A 22,522-nucleotide genomic window follows, 5' to 3' on the forward strand; every position below is an offset into this window, starting at 1 on the left:
GGGGGGATGTTCGGAGTAATGGCATGTGTCTTCCCAAGTCACCGTCCTGCATGACGGAGCCCTGCTTTCCTGGAGATGGCTGAACACCTGCCTGCCCATGGGAAGTGGGGAATGAATTCCTTGTTTTGCTTTGCTTGCGTGCACGGCTTTTGCTTTACCTGTTAAACTGTCTTTTATCTTAGGCCATGAGTTTTCTCACTTTTACCCTTCCGATTCTCTCCCCGATCCCAACACAGGGGGAGTGAGTGAGCGGCTGCCTGGTGCTTAGTTGCTGGCTGGGGGTAAACCACGACATATTGTAGCTTTCAACTTAAATATACAACTGTGACATATGCCCAGCACCTAACTTCTGAGTTTAGCTGAACTATTTGCATAAAATCAAAGCCTTAGGACTAAAATTATAAATGATAGCAGAACCTATATTTCAAAGCATACAGACAAAAAAGAGACTTTGGTGATTAAAACTAATTAGAGCTAAGTATTTGCTTTTAGCAATTTAAGATGACTCATGGGATAGCACTCTTGTAAGTAAAGTTCTATTTCTCAGGGCTTAGAAACTAATATTCTATTACTACCCATTCATAAATAATGTATGTATTTATTACTTCAAGTGGTCAAATTACTACAAACGAAGAAAGTATTCCCAGACATGTAATTTAGCTATTCTTAAAGAGTATGACTGGTTTAGATGAGTATCTACTACGTCACATTATTAATAGTATTCCTTCCCATGTCACAGCACCACTACCTTAATATGAAATTGTAAAATGCTTACCATTGCAACCTTCAGGGACACGGAATCCATACTTGGCAAAATTGAAAGAGGACCCTAAGAATCAGTAGTCAAAGGGGGAAGGCGCAAAAAGGTCATACTAGTATATGGAAAAAGGTAAGAAATAATAAATTCTACAATCAGTTCAGTACTAAATTGTTATTTGGTCCTGCTACAGGATCTTAAATGTTTGGAAACTGAATCACTATATCAATACTGAAATGCTGTAACAGTTCATTTGTATTCTACCACTCTCTTAAATTAAAAACTCAGAATACTGAGTTCGTAGTACATCCTTTCAAGTCCTTTTCTTCCTTCTTCACCATTAAATGATAAAACCCAAAAAAAGCCTTCCACAAGGTCTAGGATAAGAACTGAACTGCAAACTGGCCACATCCCCTTGGTGTTCCAGAATTACAGGGGACAACTTCCCTCTATTCATCTTTTCTGGGACGATGCAAAATTCAAGCCTGCTTCCCAGTAAATCTTCCGTGCTGGTATGGCATTACAACATATACATGCTGCCTAAACCCCTAGCAAATCCTGTGATGACGTCACCTCTGTGGCCAGGCTGCTGGACAGATGTAAATGAAAATTGCTACATTCCATTAACAAGCTGCCCTGGTCGATTTGAAATTGTTTTTAGAACAGGAGATAGGCTCATGAATAGGAAACCAAGCTGAGTTATTAATTAGATTATTTATACATTTATTTATTAATCTTTATACATAAAAATCTGTTGAGTTTGGGCACTTTATGCAAAATTATTGGCTGAAGAAACAACACAAAGCTCTCCAACAGAGTTCTGCTTTCTGCAGAAAACACTGTTCTTCACCTTCACAAAAGATCACAAAAGGACACAGGGACAGCTGAGGGGAAGAGGGGCTGTATTAAGACCTATCACGTAACAACTGTGGTTCACAAGAAAGGATGAGCATAAGCTCCGAGTTCCAGTTTTCAGCTCACTGTAAGAAATCTCAAGTTTTCACTTTTAGAATCTCACTGTCTTGGTGTTAGAATAGCTAGAGCAATGAATAAGGACAAAAGAAGGAATTTTTTCAAATTACTACTAAACTTAACTGCCAATTTTTCACAGAAAAAAAAAAAGCAGTAATTACCTAATGCATGCAGGGTATCTATGCACTCCATGTATGCTGCCATAGCATGCAACAGAAGAAAACTGAATGCTACATGCACAGTAGGTCCAATATGTTCTAGGTGTCATGGAAGTGGTATACATACTCAGTATTTGTGGTTTAAAGCCAGCTTGACGCTGACACTTTCTGAGGCATATTAAACTACCTATACAGTTATGCTGAGAACATACAGGATGTCTGTGGTGTACAGAGCCTGTCGATGGTACACAGATAAGCTGCACAGAAGGACTGTTGCATACCAAACCTGCTAGGCTTGCTGATTATACAGGGTAGGGAAAATCTGTAGTTGCAAGATGCCTTTGTCTAATAGTCCTGGTCCCATGTGAAAAATCAACAGATAGTACTGAGCTTTTGCTTTCAGAGGAAGCTTAATTTGCAAAAATATGAGTGCCAAAATTCTTCTAGTTGGCAAGTATGCAGTACCTCCTCAACACATACATTATATAAGCCTACCTGTTCCGGTTTGTGTTGCTGCAGAGAGTTATATATGTAACTTAGACCAGCTCTTGTTAACACGTAGGAAGCTTGTTCATTTATAAGTGTATCTAAATGAGCTTCAATCTGAAATTTTAAGCATGAGGTATTAATAAAATGTGCATGAGAATATTAAATAGTACAAGCTCTGAGGTTAAAAGGTCTAGAAGCACAAATAAGAAGAAAAACCACAAATAAGAAGGAGAGTGATCAACAAACAAGGAAAAAAACCACAAATACATACAGCATAATTATTTTATCCATTTACATCTTCCATATTACAAGGAGCCAATAATAAAAATATAGATAATCCTTTCATGTCTAACAGAAGAACCTATTTTTTTTGTATTTGTAAATTCAACAGCAACAAAAATTAAGAATACCAAAGCTCTAATCTTAAAAAATGCTGTATCATTTTATTTTGCTATAGTTCTTTGAAAATATGTGATAAAAATAATCCAAAACTCTTATTAAAAATATTGACAATAGCACGGCAGTTTTATAATAAACAAGAGACAGTCACAAGGAAAATAAAACTGAAACTAAATCATAATCAGTAATGATTTTAAATTCAATACTGATAAACATGTATGAAAAAATTAACTGAAAGAACAATAGACAATGAAATTACAGCTATCAATTTTGCTTTAGTTATCTTCATATGAAAAAAAGTCATAAAGGTCTTTTACATTCTTAGCATAATCTTCACTTTGCAGAGAAACCTAATCAATAAATCCAGTCACAGCAGCAGCAATCATTTTTTAGTTTGAGTAGTCTTGGAAAGGTATTTGGGTATATATACACTATTACTCCATTTTTACAAATAACTACCCCACATTTCACTTCTTTTTCTTCCAATCCTAAAGAAAACAAAAAATTTATAATACATCAAACTCTAGTAAAATGTAAGACTTCCATATCTGATACTTTAAGAGTTCACCTTTTTACTTCCTAAAATTGTTTAGAAAAATGCAGTTTTCTTTTTAAATCAGGAGGGAAATCTTAATATTTCAATCTGGAGATTTTAACTGTCTTGGAGAGTTCTTTTTTCTGTGAAAAATGTTTCTCTTATTAAATATGCCATTCCAGCTCCACTTTAATAACCTACTTATGTATAATCTTAAAGATATTTTTTCAGTCTGTTCCTGTATTTGTAAAATGTTTGAAGAAAGTAAATGGTATTAAATGCATAACCTTCAGTTCTACTGCTTCTCTGAAGAATAAATCAATTGCAACATTTACTGTGAAAAAGAAACTCTGATAATGGAAATTAGAAATGCCCCAGACAGTTTGATAGGGTTGTCTGTTTGTTTGTTTCAGAGCTAAAAGGTGCTAGAAATTCTAATTAGGAGTAGAAAGTGAAAAATGGCTCACAGCCAGTCTTTACTGATGCTTTCAAATAAGTAGATGTGACTTTTTTCCAAGACCCCCCCCAGCTCCAAAGCCTCTCCTGAGACATACTGCAGAGGTGTTCATGTAGCAAAACTATAAATGGGCAGCGCCTGTTTTCCCAAGTCAATGGTTTAAAAACTACATTTCCATTTCAAAACGGTACCACACATGAACTACTATCTTGGCACGTTAGGTGAAACCAAACAAATGAGAAAAGAAAGGTAGAAGGAAGGACTAAAGTAGTAACTTCAGCTATACTATATTCTAGATGATGATCTAGTATTAACTCTGTGATGGAATACAGTCAACCATTTGACTGTTTGAGCTTTCAACTCCCATTTACTTCTCACACAGTTTGCAGATAAATATTAGAATGATTAGGATAACGAAAACGTTCACTGATAAAGGTTTATCTGCAACTAAACCACACCAAACCAAATCTTCTAATCATTTTTTTGTTTGTTAAAAATGAAAGATGCTATGTACCATAAGCTCTGACACCTACTATTTGCTTATGGTCTCTGATAAGAAGCCCTCTTATCCCATTTCCCTGATTTAGAATTGACCCAAAGCCAACATTATCAAAGATAAATACATTCACATTACAACTTATAGTCTTCAAAAATCAGTAATAAGTTAATTTTCTTTTGGGGCTGTTAAAGCTTACCTGAAACTGTAACATTTCTAGACGCTTGTCAGTGAATTCAAAGAGAGCCAAAGTAGTCTTCATCATATAAAGCGAATTTACCATGAAGGTTGCCATATCAGCTGTGCCCAAATTACTAGCAGCCATAGTACACATCTGTAACAACGGATCTAGCACACAAGACAGAACCTAAAATAGCAAACACACAGAAAACAGGGAGGGGAGGGAGGAAATCATGACACACGAGGCTTCTAAGCTCATTCTGTCTCTATCACGTATTTATTCCCCAAAGCAGAATAAAGAGAAATGAGAGTTTCCAACTGTGAAAGCAGCTTTCTACTGGATTTGTCAGCAGGTGATCAGCTACCATAGTGATGGGGAAAGTATAAAAACCTGAGAAGAACAGATTCCAACCTAGCAGGAGGAAGAGTAACCCAGATTAGATAATTGGCAATTGTGCAATCTTGAGGGTGTATTTACTTAATGGAGTAGTAATTGGATAACAGAATCTAGACACTGCATTAAGAGTAGCACTCCATACTGTACTGTAATTACCCACTTTGTTAGTCACTCTCTTATTCACATTACAAACTCGGGTTTGGTGGGAAGCTCCAAAATGGGACCGGACAAAAAGACTCATGTTTCACCCATCTTTTGTGTACCGAGACTAACTTACACATACTTCCCCACCCACCCCCCACCCCACTTCCGAGCAGTCAAACATTCTTATACCTGCACAAAGTCAGCTTGACGGGCATCCAGCGGAACAACAGATGAGTCATGAGATGCTAGAACCTCCCGTAGCAAGTTAAGTGTCTGATTTAGTGCAGAGCTTGGGCCAAGGTCAGGAGGTGGGAGTTCAACCTGAAGAACAAGATTACCTGTTTGTGGGTTTTTTTTAATTTAATTTACAGTCAACACCATCCAATGTTAGCACAAATGCAACCAGCTAATAATAAAATTACATATAGCCATACAGAGAAGAAATTTAATTTGACACTGGACAAATCTAGCGTGTTTCAGACAACAATTGCCTGCAACTTTCAGCATAACCATTCCGTTCAGTGACAAACGAGCAAAACTGAATTTCTCTTTTCATTCAGACTATGCCTATTTTACAATCTAGAGAAACCCAAACACTACTGGTTTTGGTAGTAAAAAAAAATACATTTGCTAGATTAGGTGCCAAAGAATAGCCACATTGTTGGCACCACTGAGTTCACTTTGAGCAGGACCTCCTGTAAACACTCCAGAACCTAGTGCAGGCAGAGCTCTGGGACATCAGGGCTGTCATGCAACAGCTGAATGAAGTAATCTTCTTGACAAGGCTGCGCAGCCCCTATCATGCTGAGTACAAGAGCTGCAGCCACAGATGCAACACTCTTAATCCTATCAAGTTTGTACCTTAAATTACCAGTACACAAATGAACTGTGCACAGGCTAACTCAAGTACACCTACATAAACTGCAACAATACTGCAAGAACTGGAATGTAGGCCTACGTCAAAGATGAGAAGTAGGAATTGCAGATGGTTAGAAAACAGAAGAAACGTTTGTAAATCTCAGAGAAAAACACACACTTTCTGAGTCAAATTATGAAAAGTTGGAGCACCTGAAGTGGACTGAAATTCTATGCTATTTTTAAAACAGCCTCACATACTTTAGCCCTTCTTGTAACAGGCAAATACCCATTAAACACTTCATAAAATGTTTATACAATACAAAACCTAGCACATCTCTTTTTCCCAACCCACGTTCCTCAGGCTCCACTCCAAACGTAGTTGCACCTTCTTGTCTTCAGTGCTGCCTCAGATGGGCTTCCTGCTGCCTGCAGATGCTTCCTAGAGCCCAGGCTGCTGGCCTCGTTCCCTTCTGCCAAAAATCCTCTTCCCACCTTCCTGTACCCTGCCTGTCCACAGGCAAGCACAGGTCTGGCTGGATCACGTGGGAGTAAGGAGACCCCCAGCAATACAGAGTAAGTGCGTACTCCAAGGCATAATCTCCTCCCAGAAGGATGCAGGGAGAACTAATCTTGGCCTGGCTGGGAACTCACTCGAGGTGTCTGGGTGCAGCAGAGCGGGGCAGAGTGCACTTCTGCAACACTCTTAAGACTCCAGCTCAACAAGGAAAGAAGGCAGTTTTGGATGGAACCCCAAGCCACAGGCAACATGCTCCATACCTTCCCAAACAAGAACTACTGATTAATAGCATAGTAACATACCCGCCTGAGTCTCCAAGGAAGAAAAAAAACTAAAACCAACCATCAAAGTGGCAGAGGCTGATGGCCAAAGGAACCAAGGAGGAGAGCGTAACAGGCATTTTCGGAGTGAGGCATTTCAGAGCCTTCTGTAAATGAGTCTGCATCTAATGGACATGCCACTAGAGAAGGAAGAAACAACTCTCTCTTTGGAGCCAGGCCCTGCTTTCACACTGCGTGTGTTTTGAAACATTTGAGATACCATACACGTCCCCACACTGTTACCAAGACAGATCAAACAAAAACTTTTTTGCATCCTTCTGAATACAAAGTATTCCTCTATTCTCACTTTCCAAGAGACAGTATACTGAATTCAAGGAACTAATGGAAACTAAAATCTAATAGGTTCAGAGAACAGTTGTTGTTCAGCCTAAGCAGTCTTGAAAGCATAAAACAAATATTCTAGCAATGAAGTAACAGCAATTCAGAAAGAGGCACTTATTCAGTCCTGATTAGTAGTAAAGTACTGAAATTTACAGCACTGAGTGACTTTCTTCTTGTTTATTCTTGTTATTATTAGCGTTATTGATTGTGCCCTGAACACACTGTTCTCAGGCCTGAACTGGACCGTGTTCAGGGATATTTTGGCATTAATTTGAGACTAGAGTTTGATGGGGTTTTCACTTCTAACACACACATAGATCATGGCAATGACAATTTCAGGCTTCTTTGCACAGAATTTTTGTCTCCTGAAGTAGCCGATGGTCAGAAACTTCTAAATTAGCTTCATCTTTCATTTAATCTGTTCTTTTAAAGTCTACTGTCTTCTAGATGGGAGCAAGGAACATTATGGAAGAAGAAAACAGGGCAAGGAAAAAAGGTTTAGATCATTAGATTCTATTGGGGTTAGCTTGAAATTCCTGACTACTGCAGTCAACGCAGAATTATCAGTAAGTGCAAGAAAAATTTAAGCAGTGCTATACTCATTTTGAAAATTCTAACTCTTTGCAAACGAATGTAGGCTGGGTTTTTTTTCAGAATTGAAAAGGAAAATTTTAAAACCAGAAATATCTAATTTATAGAGGAACCTACCGACTCCAGTTCATGAGATCTAAATCACTATTCTAATAAAAAAATTGATGCCTGAATGTTTTATGTGCACTAAAAGATTATTACAATCGTTCCTATTTCCAGAAAAATAGATTTGAAATGCATGCTGAATTCTACTTTTGAAGTACCTACTTAAGATGCAAGCTAAACAGGAGCTAACTAAAAAATTATCAGAGAAGTTCTGCAGCAGCTAGATCAACAGCATTAAAACATAATCTAACACAGTATTAAGTGTCTAATCAGTTACAACCAGCAGTTCAGTCATGCAGAAGTGAGGCCAACCAGCTGTTCAGCCTTTCAAAGAAAACAAGAAGAAATTACCAATTTTTAAAATTCAATATACAAAACTGAAACAAATTCTCCTAAAATTACAACAGACACTAAAAGTTATACATAAGGTTTAGTATAAAAGTTTGTATCTTCATTTAAAGTTCTGCATATCAATCAGTGGGGATTAATTACTAAGCCAGTAATCTTCCTCCAAATATACAACCCAGAGCAGGCTTCTCTGTCTATAAGAGCAAGTAGCTCAAAGGCTGTCTTGAAGGACTTAAACAGCAAAGGAAAATACAGGAAAAAGAAAAGGGAGTGTCAGCAATCAAGAAGAGAGTGCATGTATGTTTATATTTCCCTTTCTCATTTACAAAGAACATTAAATGGAAGAAAAAAAAAGTGCAATTTTTGTTCCTATTAAATACAGTTAATTCTGTTAAGGACTGGAGCCGATATTAAGGAGAGCAGCTTTGTTAGAAGTTCGTATGTGCACCTGCAAATACTGAAAATACTGTATAGGCAAGCAATCAAAACTATTTATATACTATCCTACTTGAACATTAGAAAGTTAATGGTACAGAAAGACATGGACATAGTGGAATGAGTCGAGCAAAGGGCCACAAAGTTCATGAAGGGACTAGAGTATCTCCTACACAAGTGTGTTCAGCCCAGAGAAGAGAAGGCTCAGGGGCGCTGTTATCAATGTATATAAATACCTTATGGGAGGGATACAGAAAAGGGAGACAGACTCTTCTCAGTGGTGTCCAGTGGCAGGTCAAGAGGCAATGGGCACAGATTGAAACACAGGAAAACAATTTTTTACTGTGAGGTTGGTCAAACACTGGAGACAATTGCACAGTGAGGTTGTGGAGTCTCGATCCTCGGAGACATTCAAAACTCAACGGGAACCAGTCCTGGGCAGCCTGCTGTAGCTGACACTCTTTGAGCAAGATGGTCGGACTAGATAATCTCCAGAGGTTCCAGCTGACCTCCTCCATTCTGCAATTCTGTGATACTAATATTAAATAAAACAAGACGGTAATTTAAAACACAGAACTCCTCAGAGAAAGCACTACTCAGAGTGACAAACAAAAGGTTGGTGGCTTTTTGAAGGAACTAATCAGCTTCTAACAGAGTCTTTTTGGAAACCTCACTGTCAGAGGGTGGAGACAAAGCACTACAGACGTGCAACCTTGTAAAAAGGTATCTGGATATTTCATCCTGTAAGTTACAACTGGTTAGTGTCAACTACAGTAGTTCATTCTACAGATTTCACCACAGCAGCAGTCTAAGAAACTTGAGTGCACATGTACCAGAGAAGCTTCAAAGCAGCTGTCCTAAGCTCTTTTGAGCCCTGTTGAGATCCTACAGAGATCACCACGGGTTCCACAGTAGAATGACTAATGGCATGCTTTTCTTTTCAGCTATGAAGTTGGTCTTGAAAGAAAAGACAACATAAAAATTCTTGCTAATGTTGTTTTGTGCACATGGTTCCATTCAGACCACAACATCAACCAGTACCATTTCATCTGTCCCCCATCTGGTTTCTCATAAACCTAATAGGTTTCATTCTGACAGGAACCAAATTATGAGGGAGAAGTTACAGTTATTCCCATGCTATGGTCTAATACCTCTCCAACTGACAAACTTAACAGATAATTCAATTGTAACATTTAATTTGCATACATCTACTCTAAAAAGAACAGCATTAAGGAATAACAATCCCAAAGCTTGATCTGGGGTACCCTACTAATAGTCTTCTAACAGCTCAGACAGCAGATGATAGGTTAGTTTGGCATAATCTCTCTTTAGAACCCTTATGATACCTCTCATTCCATTTAATTCAATGTTTGTAATTATTCTTTCCTTTAATAATTTTCTGGAGTACTACTGAAGCCAGAGTAAAGACAGCTGTGCTTGAAAATTCCCACTCTCTAAATGTATTAGCTGGTCCAATAAAACACACTGGCATAGGTTAGCCTAACAGGCTTGTTAAAATGCCTCACCAGCAGACTTATCATTTTAAATGACAATTCTCTCAATATGAGAGAACTGAAAGAGCAGTCCATCCACTCCAGTGCATTAGGCACTTCGAACTTTGCTTCCAGTTTCATTAGAACAGTTTCTGTTGTTCTGATAATTACTGTCATTTACTATTTTCTCCTGGATTTATGATCATCTGTAAAATGGTAATCTATACCAGGCTGTTCTTAGTTAGATCCAGACAGTAACACCAGTAGAATCCCAAATCCCTAAACATTTTATTTATTCGCACAGGGTCAAAAAAAAACCATAAAAGGGTATACAAGGACTGAACCTACAGTTCTCAACTGCTTTACTAGCATGGCTGTTGGACCCATGGCTGGGTCCAGGAAAGCTGAACACAATTTTTCAGCACAGGGACACGAATGCTGCCCAAAAAACATTCTGATTGAACCGACAACTAGAACAAACCAATTGTTACCAGAGCTAGAAAGCACTGGCAAGACTCCCCAACACTGCCTCTGAAGGGTAAGAGCCCATACAACCACGCAAAGGAGAGACAGTGTTTGCAGTAAAAGCTGATGCACTGAACCTTCAGCGACACAGGAGAAGGGTGATGATGCACAGCTTCAACATGATGTCAGTGTTGAGCTCTACGATGACCTGAGAATCTCAAAGCTGTGAATGGCATTTTAAACCCTGAAAACAAAATGGCTTTGCAATGACTCTGTCACCAAGCTTCACATCAGGTTTCACGTAGTATTGGAGCCAAAGAGCTTCTCTTGTGTATCGCCTTTCTTTGATAACAATGGACTTAGTTTCAGGCAGTATGCTGAATATTTCTGTCACATAGATATCAGATGGTAGAGAGCTACCCAAGAAGTGTGAATGAGAAAACCATAAAAACAGTTTCTCAGACTGAAGAGTCTAAAGTTGTGAGAACTGCTGACTACCTTATTTTCAGATTACAACCAGTAAAGTGCTTCTAAGCAAACCAGTAAGTACTCTGAAGTAACCAGGGATTTCCCTGTATCATTTACACTGATGTCCTGACAACCAAGAGGGAGAATCCTGATCTGAGACTGCTTGTAAGTTTCCAAGGAGCTCCATGCTTGTGACACTCCTTATGTAATATGGGACTCTTCACAAAAATAGATGTGAAGAGGAAGCTAGTTTTTTGTCCTAGAAAGAACAGCCTGAAGTCTCAGTTTCCCATTGTGCTTCAGAAATTAATCCCAGGCAGTTTGAAGGCAATGCTCAACTCAGCATAGTCATTAACCTAGGGAATTAAATTGTCTTTGCTGATGAGGACATCAAACTACCATCCTGTCATTCCTCCACATCCAAAGGAAGGGATCTTGAGGAGTTAGCATATTTAATGAAACCTGCTTTGTCTAAAAAAAGTTCCAAACTAGCTATATTTAAGAGAAAGATTTGCTTAAATACTATTCTGGTCTATCAACTACTAGATAAACCACAGATATTAAAAAAGCATACCACAGCAAGACACAGTAACACACCAGTGTTTCTAGACAGTTCTCCCCCACTACAGCACAAGAGAATTTGAACAGGGCTAAAGAGACTCCTGTCAAGTCACAAACTCACTGGTAATTATGACTAAGTCTTGTGGAATTTTGTAGCTGCAAACAGCAATTAAGAAAACACTTAAATTCTCTTTAAATTAAATAAAAATCATAGAACTGATTTCCATTCAGAGTTTCTTGCTTACGATTTTCAGATTATCAGCAGCTACTGATGATACTGAGGGAATACTATCATTAAAATGGTGTAACTCATGCAGGCTATATTCTCCACTTTCTAATGATCTAAACAAAAGAGGCACTTAAGTTTATAGAAATAAAAATATATTAAAGAACATCCTATTTTTATTTTAATCTATTTCCAAAGTTATTTAAATTGCCTTAAGAATCGTATCTTAACCGAAGTACTAGACAGCTGATATTCTTTTAAACAGGCTTATCGATGCCTTAAGATGCAAAATGGAAGCAGAAATAAGGAACCATGATTTCCAGATTGTCCAAGTGAAAAGTAATTTACTAATTTTACAAGTGAGTGTTCTCTTTGTCCATAACAGGAGCAGCAACGAAGCCTTTGCAATTGCATATGTAAGCACAAAGGGTCTGTTTTCTAGTGCTTTAATCTTCTCTGAAAATAAAAAATTTCTGGAGGCAGTTGCAGTGCATACATAGTTAGCAAAAAGCTGGTAAAAAGGTTGGCATATGAAAAGAATCCTACTAATACATATACACAATTTTGGTCTGAACACACATTAATAAAAAAGGATGATAAAAAGCAACCTTGAGATTCCTCAAAATGTAAAAGCATTGTGACATTCATTACTAAATTAATGAAGACATATGAAAAGGCATAGAAGCTGGTTATCTGTATATTAACACACAATGAACTAAGTAACAGGAGAATTAAATTTGTGATAAAATGGGGTCTTTATCTCATGGAAACTAATGTTTCTCTCAGTGTAATTCAGCCTATTAATTTTGTATTTTTTGTGAAGTAAAACTAATCTCAGTCATGACGAGATAAGACATCATTCTATCAATACAGTAGTACACTCATAAAAGGAAATAACATAAGGTGCTTCAAAGGACTGTCTAAAACTCTTGAGTCACAAGAACTACACATCAGTACAGTAAGACTCCTTCTCACCCACAGTTACCTCCTTGTTAACTCCTGAAGCAGACATTAATAAGTAACGGTGGATCCCTCTGTTGCTCACGTATCTAACCCTCTTTGGAGTCTCTTTAAGCTTTTGACCTCAATTATATCCTGAGGAAAGACCTTCATAGGGCACATACGCAGTGTAAAGTTTCGAATGTCTCAGGTTTAACTTACAAAATGTGTTTATGAGAAAAAGCAACACTATAATCTTTTTACATTACATGGTATCCTCGGTATGCCATTCATTATTCGTAATAAGGTGCCACTGAAGGTGGCAGTGCAATCACTGCCTTCATTTAACATCAGCAAAAACAAATTCAACTCCTTTATAAAATGATGGCAGCATCTAGAGCCAGTTACATCCAGGCTGGGGGCTGGCGGACGGGGAACTAAGAGGGCGAAGACAATTACACAACCTTCCCATAGTGACAATACAAAGAACACACACTACGAACTGGGGGATCACAATTCCTTTATCACTCCTCCTTCTGAACTCCACTCATGTCCAAACTGAAAATGGCATATCACCCATACCAAAAGTGCAAAGATTTTTAATTATGTGAGTAGAAAAATTATGCTGGATCCTGTTTGAGTACAGATGTAAGACCCAGCAGGATAAATGCAACAGAGCTAAATACAACAGAGATTAATACAGAGCTGTCTTACAGTTTCAGGCCAAGAAAATTTCTTTCCTTAAGCACTACTTTGTTGGCACATTCTTTATAAGTAAAGAGCAGTCATGTATTTTTGCTAAGGTCCACCACTGGTTTCTCTTCATAAAAGGAAAAAGTACACAGACTATTTTCTTTTAGCTCACATATTAAGAAATAAAATGTTCTGAGGAATTCACATACAGCTAGTGTATTATTTATTTTTTTTTGGTAAATTCATACTGTCCTTGTCCATTGTTTTATGAACTCAAGCTTTAACCAACCCTTGAAGAAGCATTAGTAGCAGAGTAACTACTACTCCAATGACACTGCTTTCAAATGGAAATACCCCATGACAACAATGTACTGAGTGAACTTTAGTGGGTGGTAGCAACTAAGGAGTCATCTATGAACAAATTAAACCACTGAAAGGAGTCACTGGGATATATGGAAGGGAAGATAAGGAACAATAACTGTTCCTTTGAGAAAGCCATTCCTCAACCCTTGCAGAAAGACAGGAAATTGGTGTAAGATGCAAGCTGTGCAGAATGAGAAAACTACTTTGAGATCACAGAACAAGATTCACCAAACTCAGAAAATCCCACTGAACAGTTGGTGAACTACAAGGCTTTGCACAAAGAACAGTTTCTGTAAATCTTCATATTTCTTGCATTTTTCTTGTAGGCTAAATACAAATAGTTTAGAAATACACTTACAAAGCTTCGCTGTTTGTCTTCCGCTTTCAAATTTTTTTTTTAACTGGAAAAAACAGTAATGTGAGGACTTTGTTGAACTCTGGGGTTGTGCAGTAACTAGGAAAAAAGAAAGGCATTCCTTCTTGGCTTTAGGGCCTAGTCAACTCATCACAGCTCAGACAGAGATGCTGGATGAGGATCAGATCCCGAGGAAATGGAAAGGGAAACATAGCCTAACAACTTTCTTTGACTTTGCTTAGATTTTAGAAAGGTGAGATTTAATGGGTAGATCCACCAACAGCAACATGATATGAATAAAGCAGGGAAAAATTTTTAATAAATGTATTAGTTACTGAATAATGGGAAGTTCACTGCAATGCAATTCAATGCACTCAACGGGAAAAGAAAAGATACCAGAAAAGTGAGCTGGCTTAGGTACAGTTGTTTGGTATAACAAATGCATATTCTGTTTTTAACAGCAGCAATGTTGATGTGGTAAAACTATTTTTATTAAAGACAGAAAAGCCCAAGTTTTGTTTTTACTTAGCTTATCATTTTGGGATCCAATTCATAACTTCAAGAAAGGAATTATGCACATGAGTAATTAACTACTGATCTGATGATGCATTAATACAAATTATCTAGCTCAATCAGCTGACTTTGCTATATTGCACTTAGGGAAATTGCCTAATTTTTTTGCTTCTCATAAAAATATGTAAAGTGCTTAAAAAAAATAAAAATATGTAAACTGCTCTGTAAACAAACACCGCTTACAACAGTATTTTAGCCATATTTTCACAAGAAGAAAACTATTAAGAGAATTAAAACATAGACAAGAAGGTTTTAATGTAGTTCCATAGCTAAAATAGAGAAACTACAAAAATTCAGTTTTAGGAAAAGTTGACATATAGAACAGCTATTCATCTGATAATGTTACTAGTCAAAAGGGAAATTAAAGTGTATTTTGAAACATGGAAGCTGTATGATTTTGAAACAAACCTTGTCCAGTAGTTTACTAGCATGAAGACTCAGGCTATTAAAGAATATCTTCTTGCTCAACAAATGCATTTCTTCAATTGTTGTCAACAGCGTGGCTGCACTGTTTCCTACAATACCACTGAAAACAAAATTAAGGTTAATTAAATAATTTGAAGTAGGGGGAAACGTGACAGTCAGATGCTTTAGACAGCATTTCAAATACAATTTGCTTTGAAGTTGAAATTTACAACAAATAATTGCAAGGAACAGTTCTCCATATTAGCTGAGAGATTCAGTCATAAGATGACTGAGAACAAGCACTATCAACTATGTCACTAAGCAGATACTAAGTAAAGGCTATCTGAAGCTTTGCACAAACTTTTTAGTAGAATTCTAAAATTCACTGGATCTTTGTTTTGTTATTCTGTAGATCTACTTCTGTTATAGAAAACAGATTATGTAAACAAAAACGGTTGGTAACTATTCCGTCATACTGTCCTTTAGGGATAGTATCATCTCTCTTCTTTCTTCATTGCGATGTCATGCATCTCCAAAAATACAAGAATTCATGCCTTGCTATTCCAAGTGTCAATCTATTATATTTAGCATCAATACCGCATAAACCTTAAATGGCACTACATGACTATGCTCCTCTCACAGATATACCTTCCGTCTAAAGTAAAAGCACTTGTAAGCTACAAAAATGGCAGTAAAAATTCATTGCATCGCAATAGGACTAATTTAAACTTGTAGCTTGATTTTCAGATTATAATCTTGTTGCATTTAATAGAAGATTTCTCAAATCGCATTTTCCCTTCATTAGCCAGGTGCACTTCCTCTATACAGAGGGAATTATTCAGCTGACAAAAGGTTCTTCAGTGGTCTTTAAACAACATATCATTAGCAAGACAGAAAGCAACAGATAAGAAAGACTGCCTAAGACATTCCATTTTAACATCACATTTTCAATTGCACTAAGCTTTATAACCACTGGGAAACACAAACTTTGGAGACAGAAAAATGACAGCAAAAATATTTCAGCTTTTTTGACAATAAAATTAGGAATAGGTCTTATGTGTGTTCTACCATAGACTTGCAGTGCCATCAGAACTGAAGATTTTAAATGTAGTGGGAGCTGCCCAAGAACCACTTATCCCAGTCTGCACAATACCTAAATGTCTTTTCAGACAGAAAAGCTCAAGTAGTAATATTACGGATTCAAATTCTCAGCAGTTCAGTCCAGGGCTGTGGAGGAAGATTTTTCTGCTCCTGCTGTTTCTAACCAATATAAACTACTGCAAATGCCACAATGTATAAAACCCCTGGTTCTGGCTTTTCTCCAGTTTCTGTGTTCCTGGTGGCATCTGGAAGGTTGGAAGGCGATTGCTGCACCTTCAACAGCGAGATACAGAATGAGGCAAGCACCTTCCCAATAGAAAAATGCAAGTGCATAATTAGAAAAAGTGATATCAAAACATAGCTGTTTAAGGAAGAAAAGGAAAACTGAATTTCTAGAAATAATTTAATTCTGGCATTTTCTCAAAGGGGACTTGACTTTGTTATCTTAAATGTTTTGTGTAGTTTTTTTGTATACTATTTGTATCTACCCAGAACAATAGTTTTCTGTGGCAAATTGATGCTATAATTCAATATGAATTGAGGAATGACAACAGACAAATGGCATCTGCTTGACATCATACACATTTCTCCTTGATTCCATAGTACAAACTAAGCCACGAAAATACTTTTTGCTATATTAATCTTTATATATGCAATTAAAAAAAAAAGACATCTTTAACATACTTTGCAATTTTGTGTACCTGATTGTATGATGGTAGAACTTGAGAAGATTAGAAATCTTGTACAGTAAAACAGCTCCTGGCTCAGCGACAATCACCTGCTCAATTCTAACCTGCAGAATAAAGAAATGTAAGCATCCTTCAGTTCATACATTTCAAAAGCCAACCTCTATGACTTTATATGCAATATATGTCCAATTTCTGAAAAATAAATTTAACCAGAAATAAATTTAAAAAGAGAATGTCCAGTTAACTATAGCATTCTGCTTGAACCAAAGTGCTTCTTGGTTGCCAAGCCTCTGGGTAGAAAAAAAGCAGGCGTATGTATTCTTAAAAAAAACAAAACAAAACAAACCCCCAAACCATTTCCCTATAGATTTTTGTTGCAACTTGTTATTGAAAATTTCAAAATAATGAGATCATTTGATGGATTAATACCAGTACATACTGGAATTCTCCCCAGCACTGAATAGCAAGAACAGCTGCAAAGCTGCAAGATCCCTAAACTACAACAGTTGATCACTAGCATCATGCAGCAATTCAGAACATCCAAAGTATTAGGTATTTTACCCAAAAGACAAAATTTCACCTGGATTAATCTCCTTCACTTAAACGAGAGATTATATACCTCCCACTGGTATTTAATTAGATATATTTATAACTAATGACCAGCTATGTTGACTGCACCTCAAGCGGGAAATACTGGCTACACAGACCAAAACAGTGTGACTGTCTTTGTAGTAGGGACAGTTGATGTCTCGTCTCCATGGTACACACAGGCTCAATCCACTCATAAAAGGCTGCCCCAGGGTCAGTCTTTGGGCACTTATGAAGCAGAGTTAGACAGTGACTTATCACTGCCCTGTTACCCCACGTGCCTGTGTGTGAAAGGGCTACACACAAATCACCAGCCGCCACCCGCTCTCTCAAGTTATTTGTCCGCTGTTCAATGGAGCACGATGTGCAGCAATGCCTTCGCGGCAGAGCCAGCTGCAGGGAGAATTAACTAAGATCATGCTTCCTCAATGCTCTTTTGCATCTAAAGCAGAGACCAAAAACAAAGAATAATTTTTGACTTATTCACAACGCTCAATGCATGAAGTTAATTTCAATACTCAGGTGAATTTTGCTCTTCGATGCATATGTATATACAAAGGTATATACAAATACCTGTCTCCAATGTTGCATAAAAGGTCATTTGCCCACAGATACTGAGTATAGTCTAGGTGTACAGCAAAAGAGAATAAGAAAGGCAAGGGAAAAAAAGGAAAATCAAAATATTGACCAAAAAAAAGGCAATAACTAAAAATAAAGAAAAAAAGTAAGAACTAGGAAAAGACAGAATAGGCAGAAGGAGAGAAAAAAACCCAAAAGATTTTAGCGTTAGAAAACAAAAATGAGAAATAAAAACAATAAAGCATGAAAAGAAGCATTGCTGCTTCCCATACAGAAGACTTCACTGCATAGGAGAAGCAAAATTTGCAAGTGACTAAACCAAACCTGCTCATGGAAGTCCTGGACTTACAGCTCTTACCGTTTCTTAATCCTATGTGTCCTGTAGTCAGCTGACCATAAAAGACTATCTGTAGTCTATGTTAAGGCATCAAAAACATTTTGTTAGTTGTGATCTCATCTTAAGTGCTACAGAAAAGATGAGGACCTTAATTTAAATTTTATAAAGTCCTCCTACTTCTATCTGAAATGAGAGGCCTGCGGTAAGATCTACTAGTGAGTACTCAAGATTCACTTGGATGCCTAAAACTCAAACCAACTATCAGTAAGAACTGTGGACAATTTAAACTGCATATAAGCATAATCCTTCTTCAAAAGTAAGGAAACTGTATCATATTGCACATTCACATGGAAAGGCATAAACCAGTAAGAAAATTCTACATAATTCTGTAAGTAAGTAAAACTGCTCATGGAAATTCTATGACTAGGCTTTTATCAGGCTATTTTGTACTTCAGCATCAACTCAAAGTGACATCAGCAGAAATCCACTAGAAAAGCAGTATACTGTGGTGCCACACAACTACAACAGAGTGCTCCCCCTGAAATTAATGCAGTTATTTTTCTTATTGTGGATAATCTTCAGGAAGAACAATGAGACGAAAACTCAATTCTCCAAACTGAGCCTATTTTTGTTGTTCCTTTCAACACGATGGCTGCAATTATCTAACTGCACTGTATAAAGGCTTTTCCACTTGGGGGTTTTGGTTTTTCTCCCCCCCCCCCCCCCCCCCCCCCGGCTTTTGGTTTTGTTTTTTTTTTTTGCTATGGAAGATTTCCCCAGGGGAAACAGTAAGTACTGCATATTTTACGTTGGGAAGTCTAGACTGGCGGTGAATTAACATAAGTTGCATTCTATTAAAATACAGAATACAATGGGAAGTCTTTAATTGTTCTTTTAGGTTTTTTCATTTTTATTAGCACAGTAACTAACTACCAACAATATTTGGGGGATATTTCTACAGATAGAAGTACACAAGTGTAAAGAGTTTGGCAATCAAAATAGAAGATATTCTGTACCAAACTGTACAAATCATAAGTACTCAAATGAAGACCAAAACTCTGACTTACACAAAGGTTTGGTTCCATCCCTAATTACTTTGTTGGAATGCACAGAAATACTGAACACAAACATCGGCATTCAGTATTAACAGAACCAAAGCATGCAAGAAGAACACAGAAAAAAAAACCACCCTGTGATAATAGTTCGTTTGTCTAATACGAGGTGTTTTTCAACAGGTCAAAAACTAAAGGGTGTGAGGGATGATCCTAATTCTACAGCAACAGGCACAAACTGAAACACAGGAGGTTCTGCCTGAACATAAGGAAACACTTTTTTACTGCGAGGGTGACCGAGCACTGGCATCAGTTGCCCAGAAAGGCTGTGGTGTCTCCATCCTTGGAGATACTCAAAAGCCACCTGGACACAGTCATGGGCAACCAGCTCTAAGTGGCCCTGCTTGAGCTGGAGGGTTGGACCAGAAGATCTCCAGGGGTCGCTGCCAACCTCAACCCTTCTGTGATTCTGTGACATTCTAAATGGCACATCCTTGCTTTTTACCTCTCTTCAGACCTTCTCTCTTTCTTATCAGGAACTTACATATAGTATTCAGAACCTACCTGTTAACATTTGAGACTAAGTATTTGGCAACTGGACACAGTTGTTATAGCTACAGAATCCTAAGAGAAATTTATTATAACAGTATTTAGTACAATAGATTTTACTTTAGAAACACTTGGATTTATACACTGCATGGTCAGGAAATTATTGGTATCAGCTTCATCACCCTGATTAGTTTATTTTGTGCTTATTTGAAGCACATCCAATAAATAAGACAATCAATAATTTGATGGATCATTATTAATGATTTCTATCAAATGGGTCCCCTAAACTAAGGCTGTAGCTTGAAAAAAGACAACTGTGGAGGGATGCAACAAAAATACAGCAAATCAGGGTAGCATAAAGATGGTAAGTAGGAAACAATTTTTCATGGTCCGTTTCAATACAAAAGCTGGAGTTATTAAACAAAAGAAGAACAAAAGGAGCTGGCTTTTCACACAGCATGCAGTTAAACTGCACACTTCCCTGCTGCAGGATATATTGTGAACACCAGCATTTTATGTCAACTTGACATATTCATGCTAGAAAAATCTATTGAGGTCTATTAAATACAAAGACAGTAGCTATGGCTCAGTAAGTCTATAGTACGTCCACAAACCCATGAGGAAACCATTCTACAGAAGCACCATGACACAACTGCATAACCTGTACACTCTTCCCTAAGCATATGCTAATGGTCACTATGAAAAACAAGGTAGTAAATTTAACTGATTTTTCATTTGACCCACTACTGCCATTCCTATATACTTATCACAAAGCTAAATTTTTGTACCTAAGCACTCCTGAACTTAGGAAAAGTAAAACGAAATCAAAATACAGATTTAGTATCCTAGTATCTCTCACTATATGACTGTTTAAAGCAGGTATCTATGAACTATGGAATCTTTAATTTTGAAGGGTTTTATGATTCTCAAAGTTGAGAATCTAATTCTTAACCAAGGGCGATGAAAATACATTGTAGAAATGGGGACAGCTGTTCTGGAAAAACATGACAGAACAGTTTTTATATTTAGAATGCTAAGGAAAACAAAATACTTCACCTTCAGAGGCCTGCAGACACCTTCTGTGATGTGCCCAACTACTTCTTGAATATTTTCTTCCACACCTACAGTTAATGCAAACACATGCTAAGATTATGCAAATGTCATTCTCTCTTCTTCAAGACTATAAAACAAATAAACTCCTCCATAAGAAGCATTATGAACTGTATATTCTTTCCTCCACAAGACTAGTTTACACCTCCACTGAACTTCAAATCTAGCCACTAGGAAATAGCTGCATAACAAAACAGAGTCCTGGAGAGTCATTACCTTATGTTACACAATTGCTTCCTAGCACAACATGGTGCCTGGGGATTTCAGGGAGAAGGAGCAAGAGGAAGAATAAACGATACAGCAAGAAACTGTCAAAGTAAGGCTCAATATTAGCACTTCATTAAACAGGAAAACAAAAGGCCAGTGAGATGCTCAAGGACCAATAGTACATACCATTTTGAAAGGCCTGAACCATAAATACATGTGTCTGTCAGTGTTTGGTACTGACGTGCTCATGGCATTGTTACAAATTAAATCACATATATACCTCCACACTGCTGTATGCTGCACATTAGCAAACACTTCCTCCCCAGCAGCAATTGAAACTCATCTTTCACAGAACTACATACAAAAGAGAATATTGTCCTATCTTATCATGGAACATAAATGAATTGTTGCATGGCAACCAGTACTGTCATAAATCAATCAAACTGAAAGCAACAGATCTTCAAGCTCTCACTTCAGTAACAACTCAGAATAGATTTATGGAGAAAGCAATACTTAATTCTAATTTAAAACTTGTCAACAGGAGTTCATCTTCAGATGGGACCCATGCAATGAACAGTAAACAAACTGACTGTGACATGTGATAGAAATCAGGTGACCTGAAGCTGTATTTTGCAGATCTTATTTCAGACTAAAAGAGATTACCTCTGAGAGTAAAAATTATAAAAGATCAGCGATCTGTGCCAATGTCGCCTTACACCAAGATACGTGAAAAGCCACATAAGCAGAAACAACTGAATTCAGTGTGGTGGCTGTAAGAATTTCAGCATATTAAATTGGTAAGGTAATAAAAATATGTTTATGTATTTGAGTATTGATATCAAGTAAGAAAGCAAGATTACAAACCACAAGATGTATGGTCTATTATGTAATGGCTAGCTCCCAGATACACCCTAACAATTTACACATTTCTTAGTAGGAACAGTCACACTTTACTGTTCATCAATATAACAAGCACCTAGCACATATTTGCAATAGTATATCTAGACCAGATTGACTTAAGAACAAGTTGTTGGATATGAAAGCTTTAGCTGCAAAAATATACAAGTTCAAATACGGCAGGACATGGAATTACAATTTTTGATATATGGCAGGCTTGTGCCTTCACATATATTTTCATGTCCAATTAGAATATTTTAGATTCAGCAAACAGTAAAAAGAAATCTTCCAGCACAATAGGTTATATAACTGTTGCAAGTATTAGTACGTCACACTGACGTAAAAGAATTATGGAATAAACAATTCTTAGAG

At 37.2% G+C, this 22,522-nt stretch overlaps 1 protein-coding gene across 1 annotated transcript in view; it reads right to left on the minus strand.

Moving 5' to 3' along the window:
• COG6 (component of oligomeric golgi complex 6) overlaps positions 1-22,522 on the minus strand; it is a 57,801-nt gene that overhangs the window by 6,777 nt on the left and 28,502 nt on the right. Inside the window, 7 exon segments of the mRNA XM_049815975.1 lie at positions 776-829; positions 2,383-2,490; positions 4,463-4,630; positions 5,174-5,305; positions 15,045-15,162; positions 16,844-16,935; positions 20,993-21,057. Of these exon segments, the coding sequence (XP_049671932.1) occupies positions 776-829; positions 2,383-2,490; positions 4,463-4,630; positions 5,174-5,305; positions 15,045-15,162; positions 16,844-16,935; positions 20,993-21,057 (737 nt within the window).

The sequence above is a fragment of the Accipiter gentilis genome, chromosome 13, assembly GCF_929443795.1.
Source record: "Accipiter gentilis chromosome 13, bAccGen1.1, whole genome shotgun sequence".
Lineage (NCBI taxonomy): Eukaryota > Metazoa > Chordata > Aves > Accipitriformes > Accipitridae > Astur > Astur gentilis.